General features: G+C 34.3%; 1 protein-coding gene across 2 annotated transcripts in view; it reads right to left on the reverse strand.

The window, feature by feature from the left end:
• Window positions 1–26,996, reverse strand: part of LOC138693277 (zwei Ig domain protein zig-8-like) — a 977,813-nt gene that overhangs the window by 119,435 nt on the left and 831,382 nt on the right. For both annotated transcript variants that reach the window (XM_069817133.1, XM_069817132.1), the window contains exon 4: window positions 14,449–14,662. In XM_069817133.1, coding sequence (XP_069673234.1) covers window positions 14,449–14,662 — 214 coding nt within the window. The remainder of the gene's footprint in view (window positions 1–14,448; window positions 14,663–26,996) is intronic.

Below are 26,996 nucleotides of genomic sequence, written 5' to 3' on the forward strand. Positions count from 1 at the left end.
GTTTTGAGATCGCTCTACAGGTGACCCACCGAAGCTGCTGGCTCTCTCGACCGGCCTCCGTGGATTATATTCATGCGATGATGGATAGCTTCTGCAACGGAATCCGAGGCAGACCTTCTCGGGGGAGGACTTCCACCTCGGACCGTTAAGGGAGCCTTGGTGGGGGGGGGGTTGCCGAAGCAGGTGTAGTACATGGACTTGTTGACTGTAGGGACTGGTCGTTAAGAGGGTCGGTGCGAGTAATTTTACCATCACGACCATCATCCACTTTATAATTACCATAGCACCACCATCGTCATCATCATCACAATTATCTTTACAACAGCTACTTCTACTATCACCGTAGTATAAGCTAAATTAAAATATGAAAGCATCTAGAATCGAATGTATCCCATGCATAAAATTAGGCTACGTTTTTGTACTATATGACATAGTTCCCTTACGGAATATTATATAATTTTCCTCTGAGAATTGAACGTTGTCGAGAGAGGACCAGCAGATTGGGTAACTGTCGCCACTAAAGGCTTGGAGCCATAATTTCCCCAGCTGCCAGGCTATATTCCAGTTGAATCTTAACGCATATCTGTGACAATGTACAAACTAGTGACTGCTGTTCCCATAGAGACGAACCATCGTCCCGTGAAATTACATCTTAATTGACAAAGCAAAAGCTAATATCCATCCGTTTCGAAACAAAGGATCAAAATTAACTGCATATTTTATTTAATTAATCTTTAAGTGAAAATTATGAATATTGTATTTATTACGTTCATATTTTCTGTTGAAATGGAAGTTGTAAAATATCACCAATTAAATAATGATTTATAATTACTGCAGCAATTACTGTCCTACAATTTCAAAGAAATAAATGTGCTTATAATGAAACGGTTGTTAAACAGAAAGCACGATTATTATATTAAGCATAAAATTAAATGGAATTTGTATGTTATCGTCTAATTACGACAATATACATTGTTCATACTTCTCGAAAAAAAGAATCACTCTTCTTTTTAATTTGCAGTTAACGAAATTGGTACATCGCATGTTTTTTACCCTTGAATTCTCTTTAAGCGTTCCAACAAACTGCTATTGTTATTCTTGTGTTTCATATTTAATGAGATGTGTTTGTAGCTCTGTTATTACAAAATTCACTTTTCATTAGGTCTAGCCCTGTGTAGATTCTTGCTCTGAAAATACAGTACCCATTGCTGTACTTCGTATTTTATAAAACATTTTTCTTCGCCTGTACTATATTTGAAGTCTCTTGGCTTTTTTTTTTTTTGTAAAATTTTATTCTCTTCTGTTTGCATGTTTTATAGAGTTCTAGGAATTTTAAAAACATACATTCTTAAATGGTTATATTATTTTATGTGGAACATTAGCCCTATTGTTACATAGCTCACCCGTTTTCACACCACTTTTATTTAAATTGTGTGTTCCAGGTTTAGCCCATTAATTACACATTTTTATGTAATTTGGTCTTTTTCGAGGTACAGTTAAACGGAGTTACGCAATAATAGACCATCTGACAATTTAAAAATAAATTACATATTTGTATAAATCTGTTGATGGAGGATAATTTAACTAGAAAAAATCAAGAATGCGATATCTGAATTTTGCTGCTATTTATAAGCAAAAATTCGTTTATTGCATAAAATTCACTTATTTATTTTGCTTTGAAATATTAATTGAACTGCTGGTCTCTTATTAAAATCGGTTAACCTTTTTTGGTATTATTTGTGATAATTTTTTTCTAATAGTATGAATGTAATTATACGTTTTGCATAAAATGTCTTATAAAAACAGATTTATTTCAATGGCCAATATCTCGAAACAGTTTTTTGGCGCTTGGTCTCTTATTGCGTAACTCCGTCCAATTGTAGCCTGAAAAGTAACTCAAAATATGTCCGCTAGATGCTGTACACACCATAAGTTCTGACAGCGGAGTGATATTTGTGGAAATGAGTCCGATTATATTTGCTGTAGGAGTACCTGCATTCACCTTGTAGTTCGGGAAATCTTTGGAAAAAAATTCAACCAGGTAATTGGCCCTAGAGCATATTCCAACCTACACGGCTGAACACAAAATCCAATTCTAAGTCCTACTATTTACCTTGAGATTACGCCATTTGCATGAGAAGAATCGTTATTGTTTTTTTACACCTTTAGTATACGTAAATATATTTTATGCAATCCTAGAATTAAAACCCGTGTTGTGACGCTATAAATCGTGTACAATTTCCGTAGTGTTCTACGAATGGTATCTTTATATGTTATGGTATTGTCTGAAATACAATAAACAATCGGAAAGCAAACCCTACTAATAAAATTAATAAGCAGATATTCTTGGACTTTTCAAAGGTAAACAAAAAATAAAACCTCAATTGTTTTGAACCAGTTTATTATCTGTGTACTCCAATTAGCTCTGATATCACAGAAGACGACCACCTTCAATTCTTACCGAGTCAATTGTCCACTATTCACTCAACCAAGGTCGCTATAGGCATCCAACAAGGAAAACTCGGTGCGCAGAAACCAGCGTGACTGTCTCGCACAGATGACGTATGCTCCCGTTTCCAGCATGCTCTCAAGCCTATTGCAGGGGAGTAAGAGGGGTATAGCATGCGCACCGAGAGGAGTTAGAGCTGAGTTTTGTTTGTAGGATACCTATAGATATAGCTGTCGAACAGCTGTTGGTCAGATCCTCTCACCACATTCCACCAATGTACAAGCATTTGTCCACACCTGTGGAGTAACGGTTAGCACGTCTGGCCGCGAAACCAGCTGGCCCGGGTTCGGTTCCCGGTCGGGGTTAGTTACCTAATTGAGGTTTTTTCCGGAGTTTTCCCTCAACCCAATATGAGCAAATGCTGGGTAACTTTCAGTACTGGACCCCGGGCTCATTTCACCGGCATTATCACCTTCATCTGATTCAGACGCTAAATAACCTCAGCTGCTGATAAATCGTCGTAAAATATGAAGTGATATGTATGAAAAATGTACGTATAAAAGCTACCTAATTTCAGCCTATTTCAAATGTTACATCTCATATAATGTTACTACTACAGCTCAAAAATGTAGGCAATTTTAATTTAAAAATAGACAGAACAAAACACACAAAAATGTCCGAAAGGGGCATTTAAACACAAAACTAATAAAAGGATCGTTTTAATATCCAAATTTGGTGAAGCTAACAACATATAGGCCTACTTGTTTTACGAAGTAAAGCTCATAAAATATGAAAGAAAAAACGGGTTGACCTTATAAAATTTGTGACCCATTGGGATAGCTAGTGTACCTTGAGACTGTTATTGAAAAGGTCCTGTGTTTAACTTCCGGGCCGGCCAACCTCCCTGGGTTTTCACGGTTCGCCCCAGTTAATCAACCGGGTAGAGGCGGGTGCCTCAATATACCAATCTCTTTTACTTTAAACCAGGGGTTCTCGAAGTGTGGGTCGCGGTCCCAGGAGGGTAGTGTAAGGGGTTAAGAGGGGCCGCGAGATGATTTACAAAATAAGTCAAATCCGATACCAATATAAACTGAATTTCCATTTTCATTCAGGGATATCGTTCCTTAATTCCTTACTATTTGCTTCATTTTCAATTTTTGCTCATTACATGACAGCATATTGCAGTTGACTGCAAGGTCCGTCGATAAGTCAAGTCTTCGCACGCCGCCATATTTGAGCCATTGTTCGGTTTTTTACCTTGCATCTGGAACATCTATCTTGAGGTATCAGCAATAGTTTGCAAGCACGTTCATATGCCAATGACCCTGGTACCTCATTTCCTTCACTCGAATATCTATATGAAAGTTCTCGCTTTGCTCTTCTCTGTATTCCCCACAGTTTTCATTAACGTACATAATCTAAATGAGAGCAGAGAAAGTACATCTTCATGGACCCGTGTGCACCAAGAGCCTGGTAGCTCCGCAGGAGTTCCTCAACAGCATATTCGTAATCTGGGCTCCTATCGTTGTCAAGAAAATTCTTAATAATAGACTTCAATGCAAGCCAGACATTCCTCTCTTTATCCTCTTTATCATGATCGAATTTAGCATCATTCATAAACTTCTTGATTTGAGGGCCATAAAAATACCTGCTCTTAGTTTGGCCTCACTGAAACGTGGGGACTTCTGCCTTAGGAAAGCAAGAGCTCTACTTTCTTTGTTCAGTGTCTTGACAAAATTTTTCATTAGGCCAAATTTGACGTGCAGTGGCGGAGGGAGAATTTTTTGAGGATCCACGAGAGGTTCTGGCAGAATGTTGTTTGTACCTGATTTCAGGCTAGGTCTTGCTTCCCGGGTGCGTTGAACATGTGCGAAAGGTTTGTTCTGATCACAAATCTTAACACCAAAGTAGACATGATACATTTTCCTGACAAGAGGAGTGGTTTTAAACTTTAGATCTGGCATGGTGATTATCACAAATGTAGCAAAATCTGGGCGATTCTTGCACTTCCTAGTCATTTTGTAGGAAGTCTTATCACTGACAAAGCTCAAGCAGCCAGACTACATGGAACTGCAAGATAGAAGGTAATTTTATCCCTTTCTCCCTCTTCCTCTCCTACTAAGTTGCCACTATTTACAGAGTTGTAATCTATGGTCCGTGTCTCAAGTGTGATATTCAAGGTCTGAAACAAGAATGCATTTTTTAAAAGGCCCTTTCTTCCACATTAACTATATTTATGTACTATTAGATATATTTAATCCAAATTTGATGTGAATTTAATTCTGTTTCGTGATAGTAAACATCATATTTTCTGATCTATTATGCGCTTTATTTCTGTAACACATAATAAATAAAACCTTAGCTAGTAAAAACCCTGACCTGACTGAGCGAAATGAGTTACATTTTTTAAATCAACATGCAAGGAACATAAAAGAACAGTTATAAAAGCCTTGACCTGAAAAAAAATAAACGCAAACCAATGAATAGAAGTCGTCAGTTGTGAAATTCGCTATCTATACTTAACTTCTCTTAGAAGTAATCCTATATTCTTTGACGAAACTTTAGAGGGAGATGGTAATGAGCGCCATTTTCACCTTTTTTCAACTGAGATGGTGTACACTGCGCCACCGACTTGTAAAGTGTGGAAACTAGATGGTGTAAATAACGTCACCGACATATGTAAAGTGCGGCAATCTAATATTTTCCTTCCCACTTTTCCAGTCTTAAGACTGGCTACGAAATTACGTAGCTACGGTTAAAATTGTTACGCTTAGTAACTTTGTCACTTATAAAATGAATATTCCTCTGAACTTCATTTCTTTTTCATGACAACTATGAGAGTTCTGACACAGGTGAATGACTGGTTAGTGGGCGTGTGTTGTGATCTATTTTGCTATTAATTATGATAAGGAACAGTTGTTACGAACCGTTGGAAAACCATACAAACCTATAGATACAGCGTATTCCGAATCTCTCCGGACCGGTGGACATCAATGACATCACGCTGCTGTGGAATAGCAACAAAACTGCTGGAAGGTTCAATGGCTATCATGGCGGCTGTAAAAGTTGTTATTGTGCTACGCTAACAAGATTTTGCGAAATTTCCATACTGTCATCTCACTCAAAGAAAAGAGAGCATAAATAATTTATTTCTTGAACCAGTAGTAATAATTGGTCCGTTGGCATGTTCGTTCATAAGCCATTAACATATTTTTTTACGTTATGATAATTATAAACAATACAGCAGAACACACCGCCATGGCACACCAATGCACGATGTCATTCGTCTGTTAATTCCCGCCCTATACAAGAATCAATCGGATTCATTGATGGCTGCTAATGGAGACTGCTACCACCTCTGCAAGCTGATGACACCGATGCGACACCGGAGGAGCATCTGTGACGTCATCATTGAAATTCGGAATACCGTGATGCCATCAGATTTCTCAGCGCTGAGATTCGGAATACGGTCATAGATTCAATATCGATAGAACTCCCTCGATTTTGTATACCTTATTGCTGCTGACACGAACTACAAATCTACATGGCGTAGTTTACAAATCTTTGTGCAGCACTATAAATATATAATTTTCATTCAATTACAAAATCTGGTTTAACCGTGGCGCACATTACATACACCCAACCTACGATAGAGGGATCACACGTACTTCCCTTTAGGAGAGAGCTAATTTCATCGACCGCAGCCCTTGACTGGATTTGAGCCGCTATCTTGAAGCCAGCTACAAACATTTTAACTACTGAATCACTTGTCCTATCGGTTACTTTTCGGTATCATATTAATTTTAAGTCACTTCTGTCTACCAGTGGCGTAGCGTCAATGTAAGCTAAAAAGCTTAGCTTCCCCAGTTAATAATAATTTCATAATAAACCTGCAGTTTATGGACAAAATCATTTATTCATTTTAATAGAATTTATATTTACTCGTTAAATAGTGTGATGCGGCAGCTCAGGATGATTTGTGATGCAGCAGTAAACAAGAAGCTGCACACACCAGCTTCCAAGAAGACTGGTTTCTTCTGTGTAATGCACCCCGCAGATTTTCCATCCCTTTCTAACTAAACTACCCTAGTCGCAAGGCTCTCAAGAAGCTAGCTGTAACATTTAAAATAAGTAGCTTCTGAGTTTGTGTTCAGTTGAAGTGTTAGTGTGCATTGTGGCTGATAAAATAAATAATGAGCGAAATAACAGTTCCTGACACTAATTTACTTGAATTCTTTAGGACAATTGTATAACCAAGACTGACTTAGGAACAAAAGTGTGATTTAAAAAACAAATGACCGACTCCCTTGCTATCAATGAAGGACACAACCAAAAGTCAGACGCATACTTACGTAATGATACTAATATTGTGATTTCTCTAAGTATGACAGGGAGTGAGCTAATGTTATACGTATAGGTGTCTATTTGTTAGAGATATGTGTAAACCGTCAAATCATATTTTACTACGTATCATTTGAGGTCATGCCCTGTTGGTGTTACTTACGATGTTCAAACCAATCTTCGACTGCTGACTTGACATTGACTACTATTTATTTTAAGACTGTATTTTTGTAATACGTTTTCTCATATTGCATGAAAGACAACTTGGAGTTAGCTTCCCCTGCTCAAAATTTCATGCTACGCCACTGCTGTCTACTAACATTTTATACTTCGTATTTTATTTCCTATTTATTGTTTCATATTTTAACGGGTATTAATTTGGTTCGAATTCCAAATTTGATTTAGAACTTTAATTTTATGTTTTGTAAACCTATTGTTTTCATGCATTAAATTTCCACTTTCAGAACTCGTACCTCCATATTTTATAGCAATTTACTATGCCTTAATAGCATCCCTGAAGTGTGTTAATTTGTTGAATCGATTTTAAATTACATGTGTTGATATACAGCCTACGACATAATCGAAAGGAAACTGTGTTTGTGCTTAATTTAAGTGCTGTTTGCAGCGATAATGAAAAGAATATAAACGGTTGGAGTAAATCGTGCGTCGTCCCACATATATGATTCAGGTGGAGTAATTTACAAAGAGCCTCGCTTTGTTTGCACCTGCGTCACGAAAGTAAGCAACACAAATGCGGTTGGATTACTCCTCTACTCTGTGTACTGAATACAAGCAATTGTTCATACCCCTTTTATCCGCCAGGATTTTTCATAATAGCATATTTGAAACAAAATATTCAGAAATTGCTGCAATATATGCAACAAAGTATTACGGTAACGGTACCTAATTCCGTGATACCCCTAAATCCAGTGATAAAATTTCAATTGACTGCCATGTAGTTTTGGGCTCTAACTTTAAAGTTTTTGAAATACCCAACAGATGCCAGGAGATGTCTTCTTTTCAATTATATTGACTACCCGCCTTTTGAATAGAAGCAGTCGACTGCAGAAGCTTTTGTTCAGTGAAAGGTGGTTGACCAGTAAGTTTTTCTTTCTCTTGTGACCGCTCCTGAAGAAACATTTCTATATTTGAGGTGAGAATTAATATAGCATTATAAAATTATATATTACTGGAGATTACAGTAAACTGAATCAATGTGTATGATTATTTAAACTTTGTGAAACAATAACAATGCTACAGGAGCTTTCCCATTTTCGGATTTATTTTCATTTTTCTCCTTCCTGGCTCACTCGACCAGTGATGCCAACGCTAAATTGTGAAAATTAATGCCTATGAAAGAAAGTAGTTCGTGGAAATAATAATAGAAATAAGTTATAGAAAACATCAATTACAATTATAATAAAATAATAGGGCATATATTTAACTTAATTACTGCTGTTGTTAGGAATATAAATAATGAGAAATAATTGTGTTATAACTCAATTTATTCAAATTTAATTTTGTATCGAATTTAACTTTCAGTTTAATTTGTTTATAACATATTAATATGTAAAATGTATTCCTGTAGTCACACAAGTATTTTCTATGAAATTTGTCGCTTAAGCCCTTTTTCTGTGTTGTAATTTCTTGCTTAATCCATATTAAAACAATATATCATGACTTCAATGTGTTTTCCCAAATACACGTTTGTTTTCTGAGCAGTTAATGAGGATTATTTTCGTATCACGTAATTACGATATCACTCATGGAATTGGGAAACCACTATCACGGATTTAGGAGCCACTGTATAACAATGAAGAATCATATATTATATACCAAACTTGTGGAAGTGTTGACAATGAATGTTGTACAAACTGTAGCTAAAGATCCAAATAACGTCATTTAGGTGTTATTTGATAATTTTTTATTAGAATTCTTGCATAAATATAGACTTTATTAAATATGTCACGGAATCAGGTAACCTTACCCTGCTTGTTTTTCCATCGAACTTATGAATTATAAATTTCTTAATTATCTTTATATATTTCAATCTATAGTGAGAAACCTATCTGAAAGTTGTAATTCACTACAGACCTCACTTCGACCAGCAGTTATTTGACATTATTTCTACAACGTGAAATTAATTTTAATATGAGGACGTGCACAAATATTTGTTTCAGAACGAAATTAAGAAGTAATATTATCGACTGGGGTAGCCTAGTCGGTATAGCTCTGGCCTTCTGTGCTCGAGATTGCGGGTTCGATCCCGGCTCAGGTTTATGGCATTTAAGTGTGTACTGCATTTTCAGTGACCAAAACAAAATGTCGAAAACAGCTGCCAACAATAAGGAATAAAAAATAAACATCTGCGCATCTCGTGACAGGGAATCAAAACTCCTGCTTAATTTGACGTTACAACCGGTCATTAAGTGAATTTCCAGCCGAATAAATAAAGAATTTTCAACATTTGCAATAGAGGTTAGTAATCACCCTAAGATACTCTAAATTTGAGGTATAACAAATTGTGGCTAGCATCATTTGTTTTGGAAGAAAAAGAAAGAAAGAAACAAAGAAAGAAAGAAAGAAAGGAGAGAGAAAGAAAGAAAGAAAGAAATGTGTTAGTTCTATATAAATTACTCTATATATTATTGCACAATGAAGAATAACGCGGTTGGTCGAACTGAGAGCTCAATGCTAAATAACGCGACACTGGCCAAATGAAAGCAGTCTCATACTGAAGACCGCTATTATATTTATTGTACACGTTTGTCGAACGACAGAAAGTTAAGTGCCATTCTATAAGGTACATTGATCATAAATTCTACACCCACTTATTGGGAGGAAGTACTGAGAGTGAAAATAGTTACACGGAAGCGAAAATGTTCGCTTGTGAGCTTTCACTTTCCATCATGGAATTATATGGAATAGTGTAAAACTTGATTATACAAGTTCTCAATTCACATTCGCTCATGAAAGTCATAACTTTTGCTGTTCATTGAACTCAACGCAACAATAGATGATATTGAATCTAATTATTCTACGAGTTCCATTAATTATATTTCACAGAACTTTTCTCCTTCATATGGCAGTCACAAATGGAAATAACTTCAGTTAATATAAAGTGTGAATGATCAAATCATAAGGCACTATCTATAGTTTACAATGTGTCAACGATTAAATCGTAAGGTACCATCTAGGACAGTAATAATACATTTAAAGATTTCTCTTTCTCACGAAATTATTGGGTGGGTCTTCCATTTTACATTCGCTTAACAATACAAATTCTCGTAACGTAAATGTATATTTAAAACCGATGCCTTATTCATAAGTAGGTCGACAAACAGTTTGAAAAAGAGGTTGTCTTTTTTATTTTAATTTTTCTTAGAATTCCATCTTAAATGTAATTATATTACCCAGCACAAAATCTTAATCTTCAAATAGTTACATTTGCACAAACATTCATTTTCAAAGACTTTAATTTCTTTAAGGGGTTAGGTATAGCTTACGGCAGTAAAATTTTAGGAAATATTCAATATTTTTTCCTCCATTACTATATCTTGTACAATAATGAAAATTGGTATGTGTAAAACACTATCCTTCTGCTATATGAAAAAAAAATTGTACGATTTAAAAAAATATATATATATTTTTATTTTTCAAAATTCAAAATGGTGGCAGGTTACTGTACAGTGATGAAAGCCTTTCCTTCATAACTCGTAAACTTGTTAATTTTTTCGTGTTCTCTCTCTTTTATTTTATTGCTGAAACTCATGTTTGCAATATCATTCTCTTTCAAATGCATTCCTCAATAAATATTTCTTTTTATTTTGTGTTAGAAGAAAGTATTGATATTAAACCATTTTTAATGAATTTATTTTTTATCAGATAATCTATCAAAGATAGAGAAGTAATCTTGCGTCATATTTTATATATGACATGCATAAATACACACAAAATATTTCGTCACAGAATGTTGGATAGTTTTGAGTTATGTGGCAAAAACTTCACCACTGCACAGTGAACTGAATTCTGAAAACAAAAAATGTCAATATTCTTTTTAAATCGTAAAAATATTTTTTTCATATAGCAGAAGGACAGTGTTTTACACATACTAATTTTCATTGTTGTACAAAATACAATAATGGAGGAAAAAAATGTTGAATATTTCCAAAATTTTACTGCTGTAAGCTGTACCTAACCCCTTAAGCAACATGAGCTGATAGTACTTCTTCTTTAACCTACGTATATTGTGGAATATTCAGTCTTTAAACATCACGTATCTGAGTTTAATATTTTAGTGGCAAGCAGTAGAGCATATTTCTTGTTTCTGTATCAAACAGGCGTTCTCATTTGTAGTAAAGTAAGTGGTGTAACATCAGTGACATCTCAAACAAGTGAGTTTGTGGATCGATAAGGGAAGCAGTAGTAAAAGAGGGAAGTGTGAAGCAAAAAGCTAGGAGAAAGTTAAGTTATAAGGATGAACACAAGTTTAATTGGACCATTCCGTAGAAAGAAAGGATAATTCTACGTTGGAATTAAACTTATGCAAAGAGGAGCGCGGAGTGTGTTGTTTGAAAGGGAAGATAAAGCTCACTGCCACACGCACAGTTCCACATTTGATTACAACGTTCTCGTTTGTGCGCATTGACGAAAGAATTGTGTAAGCTTTGAAAACATCTGTTTTGCATAACCGTAAAAATTATAGGTTACACTTTTCTGTACGTAACTCAATAGTCGAGAGATTATTACTCTCGCAATTTCAAGCCAGGTTCAAACCCGATTCAAGATGATAGAAGTTTAAGTATGTTAAATTGCTAAGCTGAAAGTATAGCACTTGAAAAATTATTCTGCAAATGGAGTACAATACAATTTAAAGCTATTATATAGGGTGATTCACGAGGAGTTACTGACACGGAGCTTATTTCTGAAAACATTCTGAGCAAAAAATATCATACAAACATGGGTCCTAATCTCAATATTTTGAGAGTTACACTAATTTGAAAGTGTCAATAAAATCCCTTTCTTCTTTAGTTTTAAGGGTAAAAAATATGATAAATTGAGCATGAACTATTCAAAAGTATCAGTTCTTTAACTGGCTAGTGTTCTGAAGATAAAATTGTGTTGTTAATTGCTTTGTACAGATTTTGGTTTTCAATTTTTAACTAAAAATGACATTCTTACGCACTTACCACAAAAATTGTTACAACCCATACGACTTTAGGAACTTGAATCTTTATAGTTTAATTAAGCATCCTAATGTACAGTCTTAAAGAATTTACATGAGTGGCGCGATTTGTAACAAGTGTTTTATAAATGCGTAAGGAAATATAATTTTGTAGTTAAAAATCGAGATAAAATTCTGTACATAGCAACTATGGAATTCACAACAAATTTTAGCTTCAAAATACTAGCTAATTAAAGAAACGTTACTCCTGAATAGTTCATTCCCTATTTTTACTCTTAAAACTCAAGAATAATGGTATTTTACTAACAACTTCAAATTAGTGTAACTCTGAAAATATTGAGAATATGACAAATGTTTATACGACATTTTTTTTTGCTCAGAATGTCTTCGGAAATATGCTCCGTAAGGAACCGTAAATTCTCGTGAATCACCCTGTAGAAGTCGTGAAACAAACTGAGAGGCTAAAATTAATATTCTTTAAATATAAGTAAAGTTATTACTTATGTTAATAATATTCTTTACGTGCCTCATCAAGGGTGATGAAAAAAATATATTATGATTTATGAAAACGAAGCAAGCAATATATTTCACAGGAACTGCAGAAATATCAGTGACATTTTTTCAACCTTACCTATACCAGCATCAAAAACATTAACTTGAGGGTTTTTCAGGAACATGATCAAGTAGCATCTAAAGCTATCGAGGTCACCCCCTCTATTCGTCAATCGCACTATAGTCATAGACTATGTCTTTCTCTCGAACAGCGTAACAACATACGATCGTACTTGTATATTGCGTTTAATTTTCCATTTATTTTCACATCACTTGTTTTAAAAATGCTACTGTCAACATCGATGCACTTTGCAGCTCATGTAGCCAGATGCCGTGTTGCTAATTTAAGCTTATTGGAACATTTCTTAATTTGAGCACATACATTTAAAATGCTGGCAAGTAATTGCTTCTTTATTTTCTACTTTGCGCTTGTAAACTTCTCCCTCCATTCAATCCCACAAACAGTAACCTAATAGTATAAGGTCGGGTGATCTCGGTGGCCAAGAAATGACATTACATCGACCGATCTAACGCCCAGGATAGGGTTCATTGAGGTAATGCACTGACAAATTGGAATGTATAGGGATCACATCTTGTTGAAAGTATATACCAGCCCGCGTTGCCAAAGGAACGTCCTCCAAGTATTGTGGTAACACATTCTTAATCTCCAAATCCCTAGTCTGAACCAGGCCAGTCCAAATCTATCTTTCATTTTCATATTATCTATATATGTACTCCGTCCCCATATTTTCTTATATTCATTAAAAAAAGATTATGGATTGCATTTCATTGGTACTACTAAAATCACTTTGTCTTGTAATATTTTTGAGTCTTGATTTAATTAAATTTAGACTCGCTGCCATGTTTCTATTAGCCAAGTTATCCCCTAACCATCCTAATCCTATACTAAAAATGTTATTTTTTAACTTTCACGATTGCTTTATTTGTCGTATTTGAAATTTGATTTTATAAATATTATTTCATGAACGTATTTGGTCATTTTGGATTCTTTTAATTAAATATTTCATGTTTCTAAGTAGGATTTCGTAACACATTCGCACATCCAACTAAACATCACAAAGGCAATAGTAAAACCTAATGTAGTTTTGATTGTGTCTGTACCAATGGCAACAATTATGAGGCGTAAGAAAATGAGACTCATTCTTATTATTTTCTGATAACTGACAAGAACAAAGATTGGAAGCAGTAGAGATGAGATTTCTAAGAATTATAGCAGGATATACTCTACTAGATAAAAAAACGAAATGAAGGTGTAAGAAAAGAATTAAATATTTTCAAACTCACTGATCGAATAGTTAAATATAGGAACGCCTGGAAACAACATATTGATAGAATGCCGGTAGAAAGATTTCCAAAACTGATGTTAAATTATAGACCTTATGGAAAGAGAAATATTGGACGCCCACACAGAAGATACCCTGAATAATTTTAACAATTCTAACTTTCATGAATCCGGAACGAGCCTATGGCTTAATCCTTGTATGGTGATGAACTGTTTCTCTGAAACCATTTAAGGGGATGTGGTACACCCTATCTCCGCAATGTTAAATTTCCTATTTTTGTTTTGGATTTTCTCTAAAACTACCAATCCTAGGGCGATGAAATTTGGTACACTTATATATTGATGGTTTCTGTATTTATTGACATTTTTGTGAATGGATCAGGACACATACACATTATATTTTAACCTGCCATGGTGTACCACCTCCCCTTAAAGCAAGACATATATAATTTTTTTCCTTTAGAACCCTCAATGTATGGCTTTTCCTCTTGGATCACTCTGTATAAAATGTATGATATTGACATGGACTACTTTAAACTATTGCATTTATCCATTATAACCCCCCTTTTGTTAGGAAGATGGTGTATATTGAATTGACTAGTATTGGGTCGAACTTACCGAGCACCGTGACGTTGGTAGTGAGGACGCGGGGAGGGTGCGTGGACACTTGGCACATGTAGAGGCCCTCGTCTTCCCGCTGCACTGGGCTGATGTGTAGTCTCCAGTTATTGGGGTACTGGAACTTCACCTCGTAGCGGGGGTCGCTGCTGTACGGACTCGCGCCCACGGTCAGCAGACTCACGCGGTCCGCGGTCCTTCGTAGCCACATCACCTGCACACAAGCAGAAGATGATCAGACTGTGGTGTTGAAGAATTTAGTTATAGTCTTGAGATTGTGCCTGATGAGCCTCCTGCTTTCGCTATGGAAATCCACAGGAACAGAGGAACTGTGCTGCACATAATCGCGTTAAGTCGAGATAGGTCATCGTTTTCTGTATGTTTACCACGAGATTATAGCTACTATTCAGTTAGGTCTGCACTTTTTTCACCCCGGAGGAGGTCCATCAGGCAAGCACCGCAGCCTTAGGCTTATTGTGAAACCACCTTATGTTGGAATGATTGTTGAAGCCCATCTAGGATCGTTCAAGCTCATGATTCACTTCATGATATCATGTTATCGATTCAGCCACAGCATCCAGTTCTGACTGGAGACCATACTTCCCCCTGCCTGTGATGACCTGCAGCTTCCTCAGGTCGATGGCATCTGTTCGCAATTTATGTCCCTGAATCTGCTGCATTCTCAACCAGAGAGACATACTGCCGTCGATTTGAGTTAAGGCTGATCCACAATAAACCGGAAACGGAAACGACAATAAGTACAAGAACGGAAATATTTTTAAAATAAATATATTTAAATGTGAGCATTCAGAATTAACGAAAAGCTTGTGGGATCCGGGAAATGGGAACGTGAAAATTAATTGTGAATGCTCACATTTAAATACATTTTAACAATATTCCTGTTCTCGTTTTCGTTGTCGTTTCTGTTCCCGGTTTATTGTGAACCAGCTTTTACACTCACACCCATTGCAGAGCAATAACCTCAAGGAACATTTTTACTCTTTTTAGCGTTTTAACACGTTACATTTTATATTCTCAAAACTATTGGACGTATCAAAAAATTTACTTGACAAAAGTTGTTCGAATTGACTTGATCTATTATCTATGTGAATTAATTTAATGGCTTCCCTTCCACCCTGCATATATACTTAAAATATTTTGTAGGAATATTTCTATACTTTCAAAACTGACTATTTAGAGATTTAACGTTTATAAGATGATAATGATACAAAAAATAATTTCCGGAGAGTAAAGGAATATTTTCTTCTAAAAACATTATAATAACAGGAATTGGAAACTATACCCTAAGAAAGAAGTGAAAGTTAAATACTTCACACAACCTCCAAGTCAGGTCTAAGCGCTATTAACTCGATTGAGGTGCTCCAGACACCCTTTAACTTCTCACTCCACTTTCCCCGAAAAAGCAGTAATATTTTGAAGCGGTAGAAGTATACAGGACGGTCAGTGACGCATTGTATCAGGTAGGCATCACAGCTTTTATGAACATTCGGGTCTTAAAATCCATCACTGATGCACAGATCCTTACTCTGCCTCATGCCTAGGCCTGCTCTAAGTAGGCGAAGAGTAGAAGTAATAGAATTTAAGTTGGAAAAAAGAATCAGATGTTAGTGAAAGCGATCACATACGCACTGACATTATTACGAAATTATTATACCTGGTAATGTGATGGATAATTTGAAGAAACTCAAATTAAATGGTTTCATTGTGTAGATAAAATGGAATGGAACAGACTTGTACAGAAAATATATAAATTCAAGTCGAAAGGAAAGAAGGTGAAAAAGGATATATAAAATGATCGAAGTACTCCTTTTAGTTCTTTGGGGTCGGAACTCTTATTAGATTTTCATTATTAGAATCGATAATGATGATGATAATGATGATTATGATGGTAGTGATGATGACGATGATGATGACAACATTTATAATCTAAAAATAATTTGTGAATCTTTAAAACCCTAGCATTAGCGGGAAATTAAATGCGAATAAAATCTGGACATAATCTCTTACGTTTAAGATTAATGAATAAATGAATTAATGTAGTGCATTTATTGATACACAGTTATACAGGGACATCATTTTATTTTTACTTCAATTTTTATTGTACCTGAGTTTTTTAATGTACTTCACTCCCACCCCTTCTACTAGTAAACTTACAATCGTTCTCCACACAGAGCCAAGGCCGCGTGTGCAGTACTGAGTGAGTAGGCTATAGTACGTTCCAGAAATATGTTCGAGTTTTCCAGTGACGAAAGAGTTTTCAATATTGAATCATATTTTCGCACAGGTACTGTCGTCCGTTTGCCTACGTCGCATCCTGGTTTCCCCACCTGCTTCTGTTCGCCCCTCTGTAAAGTCTAATAGCTGGGCTGTCTTAGCTGTTTTCTGAAAACATTAATTTCTGTTAGAAATTGGACGTCTACATAATATTACACAACTGTTTAAAATAACTTAACTAAAGCGCATCGTTAAGTAATTAACTGTCACGTGATCCCCCCCACTTTCTATTTCCCTGCGACAAAACCACTTGAACGGACAATAGATAGCATTTCTGAGTAGTTTTATGTTTTCGGATCGGGCAGAAGTGAAGATGAAATTTACAGTACGTAAGGTGCTCTTTTATAGAATAGGTACAGAATTATTTCAACATGAGTTACTAGTACGAAGGACGAAACTGGTAATTGGAATTAGGTACAATAGTATATATTGCGATAATATTCACAAAAGAACTGAAGACTGTATCCAAATGAACGGCCACCATTTAAAAAAAATTGTTTAAATATCCATATTATGATTATTTTTCAATTTAACTTCATTCTCTATATTTTACGCTAATGTGCTGTAACAGTACAATATACACTGCATAATGAATACGTCCGAATGGATAGCTCAATTCGGGAGTAAAAACACTAGGTGTTAATACAGTACTGTATTTTGATTAAACAAAAACCTAATGAAAATTATCAAACTCAAAATTGCGATGTTTCCTGGTTTACATAAATGGATGAACTACTTTTCTTCCCTCCTATACCTAGTAAAGTGATTTGTATTTTACGCCAGTATCATCGAACTCCAGTCGTGGAAGAGGGAGCAAGCCGTGTTTCCGGTTATAGAGCTCTAATCCAAAGATATAGCCAGGTTAATATTAAAAATGTTAGTAAAAATAAAATGATGTCCCTGTACAAACCCTACGTACACAAGATCCTTCGTACGAGTCTGCACGGCCATTCGTGCAACAACTATGCACAGTTTGCATTTTCAAAGAAAACAAAAAGAATACTACTAAAAATAAAATAGTAAAACAGTAATAATTGTTATTACTACTGTTATCATTTATTATTATTATTATTATTATTATTATTATTATTATTATTATTGAAACTAATCTAATTTAAAACTGTATTAGTCGTCACGTTAAAAGTGTTAATATTTAAAATAGGTTATGTACCTTAGACAGTCGGTCCGGTTCGACTCTGATGCAGTAGTTCGTAGGACAATGAAAATGACGCAGCACAGGCGTCGAAACGGACAGTCTGTCTAAGGTACATAACCAATTTTAAATTTTAACACTTTTAATTTGTCGACTAATACAGTTTTAAGTTTTTTAAACAAAGTGTTAACGTGAACTAGAATCAATTAATAATCCAATTTCATTCCAAATTTCACAAAAAAGAAATAATAAAAATTAGATAACGTTTAAGATTAGGATTATGTCCCTTTTAAGAAAAAAGGCCTCTTAGAACTTACTCGGTGGGCCATTCCGAGTAAGTGTTTATATATGTAAGATTGTCCCCCTGTTGAGTAATTTGCTACACACAAAAGGATTATTTGTTTGCTTTTACTGTTTCGTCATTGTTCATTAGACTCATTTTTACACTTCGTCAAATACAAACCTGGAGTCTGCAGAATTGTTAAATCTCTAATTGTAATGTATCTAAGTCTGAAACTTTGCTTTGTCTTAAGATTCGTGCAATCTACCAGGAAACGCATTTAAGTGATTGAAACATGGAACGAAACTTTACTCTCCATATTGTCAAAGCATTCATCTACATTTCATGTAATGAGTATGAGAGTGATACGAAAGTCTGCTATAGTGTGTGTATGATATAATAGTAGGGTTCAGAGCCATAGTGGGCCAAGCGCCATTTATTAAAAACGGAAGAAAGCAAGGGATAAAGTTAAGTGAATACCAGAGTTTAATGAAGATTGACATATCATTTAGTTTTAATCTTTATATTTTATATTACTTGCTATATATTTCCATTGAATTATGGTAATAACTTCATTTTAACCCTTGTTTTCTACTGTTGTAGTAAATGGCGCTTAGCCCACTATGGTTCTGAGCCTTTCAATTGTAGTGGAAGTTAAAATTTCGCACAGTAAAATAAATTCGAGAAAATTACAGTACCTGGATTTTGTTCGCAGATGTGTCTTTGCTATTAAAGCAAACATAATTTCAACATATACCCAAAGTTACAGGAAGTTTCTACTTGAGGAAAAATATTAAGATATTAATAATTCAAACTCTTCATTGAACAGAATGGCATTGTTAAAGTCTTTTTGAAATAGATACTTATAGTCACGATATTCGTCATTACATCAACACGAAAGTGAATGAATTTAATTGAGAAGGGACTTCTTAGAATAGAATGTTTTATTTTCGCTGGACCATAAAGTAGGGTGACCAGATGTCCTCTTTTGTCCGGATATGTCCTCCTTTTTAGGCCCTTGCCCGGGATCCGGGCGGATTTTTTAAAAATCAAGAAATGTCCTCCTTTTCGTAATTTGTATGCCTGATATTTTGAAATTATCTGATTTGACGCCTTTTTCAAGTAACTTCCCTGTAGGTGACAGCAGCATCGACGAAATATACTCTCTGCCAACAATCATGACTCCCATTGCTTTCAAAGTAATATTAAATTCACCTTTTGTGCTGTGTTTTTATGTATTTTGATAATAATTATAGTTTACTTGGCTTTCATATATTATAAACTGTAAAACCATTTTATATTATTAAGTTTTATTATAAGTTTGCTGTAATAAAATATATATTAACATAATTTCAAGTATCATATAGGACTAAGTCTAAATCTAAATATATATTCTCTGTCCTCTTTAATAATTATAGTTTCCATGTCTTCAATGTAGGTAACTGTAAAATCATTATTATCAAGTTTTATCATAATTATTTTGTAATATTAACATACTTTTAAGTATGATATAAACCTAAATCTGTATTGTAGGCATACATAGTTTGTAAGAAAATACATATTGACGTAATTTATAGTTTAATATAGGCCTAAGCCTAAATCTAAGTACATATTTTCTGTCCTCTTTTTTCGAACAATGTCCTCCTTTTGGAAGATTTGTGTCCTTTCCTATCGATGTGAATCTGATCACTCTACCATAAGGCCTTCTCTTCCATTCAGCCAGCCTTAATCAATTCAATAGTGACATCCTACATATTTAAATTACGAACATTTACAATACACTAAAAATTCTCCAGCACTATTCTTCAGTTAAATTTTAACGACCAGTACATGTTTATTTAATTTGAGTTAGTCTATACGAAAAAGTAATAACTTAATATATGAGCTAATGTACAGTATGTAATTTAATTCAGCCTATATGCAATATGTAAATAATAATAATTAAGTTGAGACAGGTAGTTGGTTAAAGGATGAGAATTAAGTTAATAGCAGTTTACTAGAACTGTGTTATAGAAAGAAAAATACAAATCTAAAATATATTGATATAATGAGAATAATGCTCGTATTAATGTAATGGGATTTTGCCATTAGAGGTTTTGTACTCTGTTTAAAGGGTTAGGTACAGCTCACAGCTGTACAATTTTGGAAATATTAAACACTTTCTCCTCAATTACTGTATCTTGTACAGTAATACAAATTAGCATATGTAAAACACTGTCCTTCTGCTATATGAAAAAATATTTTTATGATTAAAAAATATATATTTACATTTATTTTTTCAAAATTCAGTACACTGTGCAGTGATGACGCATTTCCCACATAACTCTAAAACTACCCAACATTTCGTGTTGAACTTTTTTGTGTGTATTTATGCCTGTCATATCTACAATATGATGTAAGATCACTTCTCTATCTTTGATAGATTGTCTGATAAAAATAAATTCATTTTAAGAAATGGTCAAGTATCAGTACTTTCTTCTAACACAAAATAAAAAATATTATTTATTAAGGAATGTAGTTTCGGCAATGAAATAAAAGAGAGAGAACATGAAAAAGTGAACAAGGTTATGGGTTATGAGAGAAACGCTTCATTACTGCACAGTAAACTGCCACGGTATTGAATTTTGGAAAAAAAAAAAAAAAAATTAAATCGTAAAAATAACTTTTTTCATATAGGAGAAGGACAGTGTTTTACATATACCAATTTTCATTATTGTACAAGTTACAGTAATGGTAGAAAAACATGTTGAATATTTCCAAAACTTTGACTGCTGTAAGCTGTACTTAATCCCTTAAAGAAACTAATGGTAATAATAGGAATGAACAGATGTTAGTTTCATTATAACTAATCAGTAATTAATCTACTAAGCAACAATAATTTAAGTAATTTAGGCCTAATTGAAATTATTGTCTAACAACCCCTTACATCACTCCGGAGTGAGTTACAATTTCTAGCAACTGAAACTATATGGGATAAAGAATGTAAAGATGTCTTGTGGTAAGGTATAATGAGCAAATTGTGATGAGGCCTTGTACTTAGGTGATGATATGCGGATAAATTCATAGGCCTATTATCATTTCAATTGGTCACAACTTCATTGTGAACAGCAAAACATGTATTTAATAAATCTGTGTGTAGAACCTCAGCATAATTATCCCTAAACTTGTTTTATGGTAACCTTCATGTGCGGAAATCCCTGATGATCGTTTATTAACTCAACATCCATTCAAACTCCTGCCAAAATTTTCTCTATTATACAATTATACAAACGAAGTGGCCATAAAAATGAACACGCTTTGTAATATATTGACTATCCAAACCACTACATACTGTATAACTGCACTCGATGTGACGGAAATAAAGTACACACTTCAGTAGCTTCATTGCTTCCAGCTGTTACATACTACTACGTGTTTAATTTTCTAACCGTGTCGAACAGATGAGCTGGCCACGAGTGCTTCCGTAGAGAAATAATTACTCTATCAAAGCGACCAGAATAATTCTTTGTGTGTTTTCCTTTCTGAAGTCACTGTACGTATTCTGAATATCTCGAGGTAAAACGTCTGCTGGGTTATTTAAACCCTTTCTCGCAAACAAGCACAAAGAATATGTTTTATTCAAAATTTCACTTCCCTGGATTACAATTTAGATATCTCGCTAGATACTTTAAGTTAACAAAGTAACGAACAACGAACCGTTATAATTTTCTATGGTTAGTAAGGTGGTGAATGATTTTTATTTTATATTGAAGTTCTTAATTAATAAGTGAGTTGCAGAAAGATATGAGATTACTAATACTGCTTCATGGATATCAAATTTTGATATGAGTGAGTATGGAACTACTAAACCGAAAAATTTTACTCTTTGAAAAAAGGGAAAAAATTGAATTTTGATAGACCTGTGAAGAGACAGGCACACAAAAATAACTTGCAAACGAAAGTTAAATTTGTGAAGTACACTGACTCCGAAGACACTTAATTTGTTATAATATTTCTGACGAATTTATTATTTTAAATTAATGCCTTCTGCATGAACTCGTATTTAGTTCAACAATAAATAAAGGCCTATAGAGTGAAAGAACGTTTATTATTTCGATTTCTCGTATCGATACTTAAAGAAAAACGTAACACAAAATGTCTTTAATATTTCGTAAATTCTTGGGCATTTTGTTCATAAGTCATAAATGTTTGTAATTAATTTACTGCAATATCAGTAATTAAATTTTACGCCATTGAACTTATAATGTTGTAGAACAATTTAATTCATAACAAATTTTTCCACACAGAAAAAATTTTTAGAGTAATCTCAATAAAAAATTTAAAAATTAACTCATAGTAATTCCAAAAGAAAAACACTGACAAAATTACGATGAGTCAAAGTAGCGTAATATCAAATGTGTACAAACTCGAGGCCGGACTGCTATCTGCCTAGTGTTTACAGTCCTATGTTTATTATTTCCATAGTTATAAATTTTAGTTACGTTTTTAGATACATAGATGGATTTATTGAGCAATATTATAAATGCAGATGCTATATTATCGTGATTTTCTCTAAAATCCAGTGCACGAGTCTTCTGACCGTACGTGCTTTGTACCTAGAACAAGTCATACTTTATAGGTTTCACTTCCCTCACCTATGATTATATCCAACCACTCTAAAAGAACATACATATTAAAATGAAAATGGCACAACAAAACACATTATGTAATATATCCTAAACTAAAACAGACATAAAAGTGTATAACTGGGTAAATACCATTATCCCTTCGTCAGTTTATATCACAAACTTCCACAGCTGCACTTCTAATCTGTCTCGCCTTCCAGAGAAACAATCCAGTTTTTTTTTTTTTTCGTATTGTCTATTCCCCATGAGGTCAAGACATTCAAGCGAACTCCTATTCTGACTTAGCATCGAGGGTGGTAGATATTTTCTCCGTACTTGTTCCAATTCGACACACTGCAATAAAATATGTCTGTAGGAGTCCCTTTCTCTACAAAGGGGACAAAGGCGGTCTCCTTCTTCGTTGACAATTTTATTACCCTTTCATGCCCCCAATCTTAGCCACGCTAAACCTGCTCTACTGTCTTTGTTACAAGAATTTATGTAGTCACACCTCCCCCAGTTAAGCATGAGATCTGATTGTAAATGTAGTGAGGTACTCTAAGGGTTGGTAATTAATAATTTATCTTGAATTAGTCACGTGTCAGGAAAAATATCACATTTTATGAGTTTTAAGAATTTAACCATTTTACAAATTTAATCGTCCAAATGTGATCTTTTACTGTAAAATGACAACTGTCATTTTATCAAAAATAATTAACAATAAATGTAACATTCCGCATAAAACAATACAAAAGAAACAACATAAAACAAAAATTTAATAAAAGTCGCATAAAACGAAATACGTGCTATGTATATGCACCTCAAAAAGCGTAAATAAACTAAGCCAGTCTTTTTTTTTTACAGAGACTAAAATACGCGTATGAGTGCTGTAAGTATGAGTAAATTATTTTTACTCAATATAGGTTAGAATATTTCTAAGATGACGGCTTTTCAAATAGGCCTATTATGTACTGCTTTATATAATGTATTTAATTTGTATTGAAATAATTGTTTATTCTGAAGTGGAAACACTGAGGCAGAGATAAATATGCCCCATTACTTAATATTATTTTAGAAAAGCTAGGATAATTCAAAGAATTCCAGTCACCGGCATTAAAACTAGTGTTTGGAGTCTATTAAAAAAGTAGTTTTCCGATTAATTGAAGAAATTCAAATAAGAAAATTATACGACTAGGTTTATCTTCAGGCAATAAGGTGAAATTTGTATGTAGTGTAAAATATATTGAATCTAAAATGTTGATAAAGCGTCGTAAAATAACCTACTAAAAATATTGAACAAAATGACTGCATATTGTAACAGAAACGTCAAGTTCTTCCACTTAATGCGCATTCAATAACAACAATCTATTTTTTAAATTGAATATAACCAAACATACAGGTACAAAATAAATATGAGGATATTAAAATTGTTGTAATGTTATGAGAATGAGGCTGGTGATGGCGGTGATGATGGAGATCGCGGTTATGATATTGATAGTGACGATGCAGATCGCAGTGACGGTACTGATCATGTGATTCTGACGGTAGTGATGATGTGACTTTAAATGTAGTGATGAAGTGATTGTGAAGGTAGTGGTGATGTGATTGTAACTGTAATGATAGAGTGATTGTGACGGTGATGATAGAGTGATCGTGATGGTACTGATGATGTGACTGTGACGGCAATGATGATATGATCGTGACGGTAGTGATGGTGTGATTGCGATGGTAGTAATGGTGTAATTTTAACTTTGGTGATGATGTGATTGTGCCGGTAGTGATGATGTGATGGTCTAATTGTGACGATAGTGATAGAATGATTTTGACGGTAGTGATGATGTGATTTTAAAGGTAGTGATGGAGTGATTGTAAAAGTAGTGGTGATGTTATGGTGTGATTGCCACGGCAGTGATGATATGATTGCGACGCTAGTGATGATGTGATGGTGTGATTGCCACGATAGTGATGATGTGATTGCGACGCTAGCGATGATGTAATTGTGACGGTAAGTTTTACTGTAGTGATAATGTGATGTGTGTGATTGCCACGGTAGTAATGATGTAATTGTGACGGTAGAGATGATTTAATAGTGTAATTGCCACAGTAGTAATGGTGTGATTGCCGCGGAGTGATGGTGTGATTGCGACGTTTGTGATGTAATTGTGACGGTAAGCTTGACGGCAGTGATGATGTGATTGATTGCGACGCTAGTGGTAATGTGATTGTGACGTAGTGATGATGTGATTGTGACGGTAAATGTGTCGGTAGTGATGACGTGATTGTGATGGTAAAGATTATGTTAATGTTGTCGGCTATAATAATAAGACATTGGTGGTATGGTGTTGGTAACGGTTGTACGGATAATGATAGTAACCCTGATGCTATGGTAATGGTGACGACGATTGTAATATTGGTAGTGGTGGTGATGATGGTAGTTATAGTAATGGTAGTGAAGACTAACTGAAATTATAATTGCAGTATTTTTAGCGTAATAATCTATGAGGTGTTTTCTTAGTTTTATACAGTATCACAAATGTAACGCCGTATATAATTCAGGATTATTAGTTCGGGAACTATGCTAAGAACTAAATTTAATTAATTATAATGAAACACTGAGTAATTAAATGTTGGTAATACAGAAAAGGGCCACTTCTCAAATTGTTGTATACAATAAACTCTTGATAGGGGATAAATAATAATAAATTTATGTACTAAATGTTTAATTGGTAGAGCTTTATGTTAATAAAATCTTCCAAACAAAATATCCAGTCATTATATGAAGTATCAAAACAGGCCAGGATTGAACAAATCTTCTCCTGGAACCTTATGACTTAAGGTGATGAAACAAAGCAAACTATCTGAGACGTTTCTACCAATAACGGCGACAACGTCCATGGAAATTTGAGTACCTTATACGTAACATCGCAAAAGACTTTAGCCAATTATGTTGGAAGAAAAGTGAGAGTTGTAAATAAAATACTCCTATGAAATCAAAGCGTCTAGTGAAGTACGTACAGCAATAGAATAAGTGAACACAGAAGATCTCGTGAGATACCTGTAGGCCTACTAATAATAAATAAGAAAATGAATTTGTTCATTGGATAGGCATTAAATAAAGGACGTAGTAGGACTCAGATCATAATATTCGGGAATCGGCTTTATTATTTCATTAATGTTGTCATGATGATATTATTACTCGTATTATTATTATTATTATTATTATTATTATTATTATTATTATTATTATTATTATTATCTACGAAATTGTTGAATGAGATAAAATATAACTATACCAAGGTTTTGTCAGATTTAATAACTTTTGAGCCCTATGACGCACAATTTTTCCATTACTGCTGAAAGCGTTTTTGTAATTCACCAATGTATAATATCTCTATCAATATGCAATATTTTTGTTCTCGGTGGAGTGTAAATAATTAGTCGTAAAAAAGAAAGAGTTTTATTTTTCTGATGAATTATTGGACACCAGTCGTTACAAAATAACGAGAACAAATTTAAAACAAAATGATGTAATGAGTACAAAAGATCGTACCGTTCATGTGGGGATTCAGTAATTGGCACTATGTAACAAAACGCCTCTAGGCTGTATCGGATGTTGGAGAATTAATTAAATATTAATGCTACTGAAATAAAGTATCTCTCTCTCTTTATCTCTCTTCCGAACGCCAAAAGATATACTAAAAATGTCAGTGAAGACGAAACGAAATATTATATACATGCCGAGGTATCTTCATCTCTGATTGAGGTTCTGTCTGATAAATCTATTACCAGGCAGTACATCTCTTTTGATGGCGTGTTTCGCAGGACACACAATTGAAGAGTGTGATCCCAAAACTCGCTCAGCCTATTTGGCCTCTTGTAATATTTTGGCCTATACTCGTACATATAGGTCTATAGGCCTATATTTATGTTTGAGGGGATTGAAAAGTAACGCACAACAATTTTTAGTGGCAATATATTTAATAGGTAAGCAGAAGGCAATAATGTACAAGAAAGCTACAGGTTCTACCTATTTTTCAACACAGGAACAAGTCTATAGACACATTTCTCCCATCGTGACACCAGATTCAGCACATCTCGATAATAAAACTCCGTTTTCTGGACGTATAGTCACCTGCGCACGATTAATTTATTTCACGTCTTCATATGAACCGAAGCGTTGGCCTCATAGGAATCTTCATTGGTCCGAAGAGATGAA

This window comes from Periplaneta americana, chromosome 17 (genome assembly GCF_040183065.1).
Source record: "Periplaneta americana isolate PAMFEO1 chromosome 17, P.americana_PAMFEO1_priV1, whole genome shotgun sequence".
Taxonomy (NCBI): Eukaryota; Metazoa; Arthropoda; class Insecta; order Blattodea; family Blattidae; genus Periplaneta; species Periplaneta americana.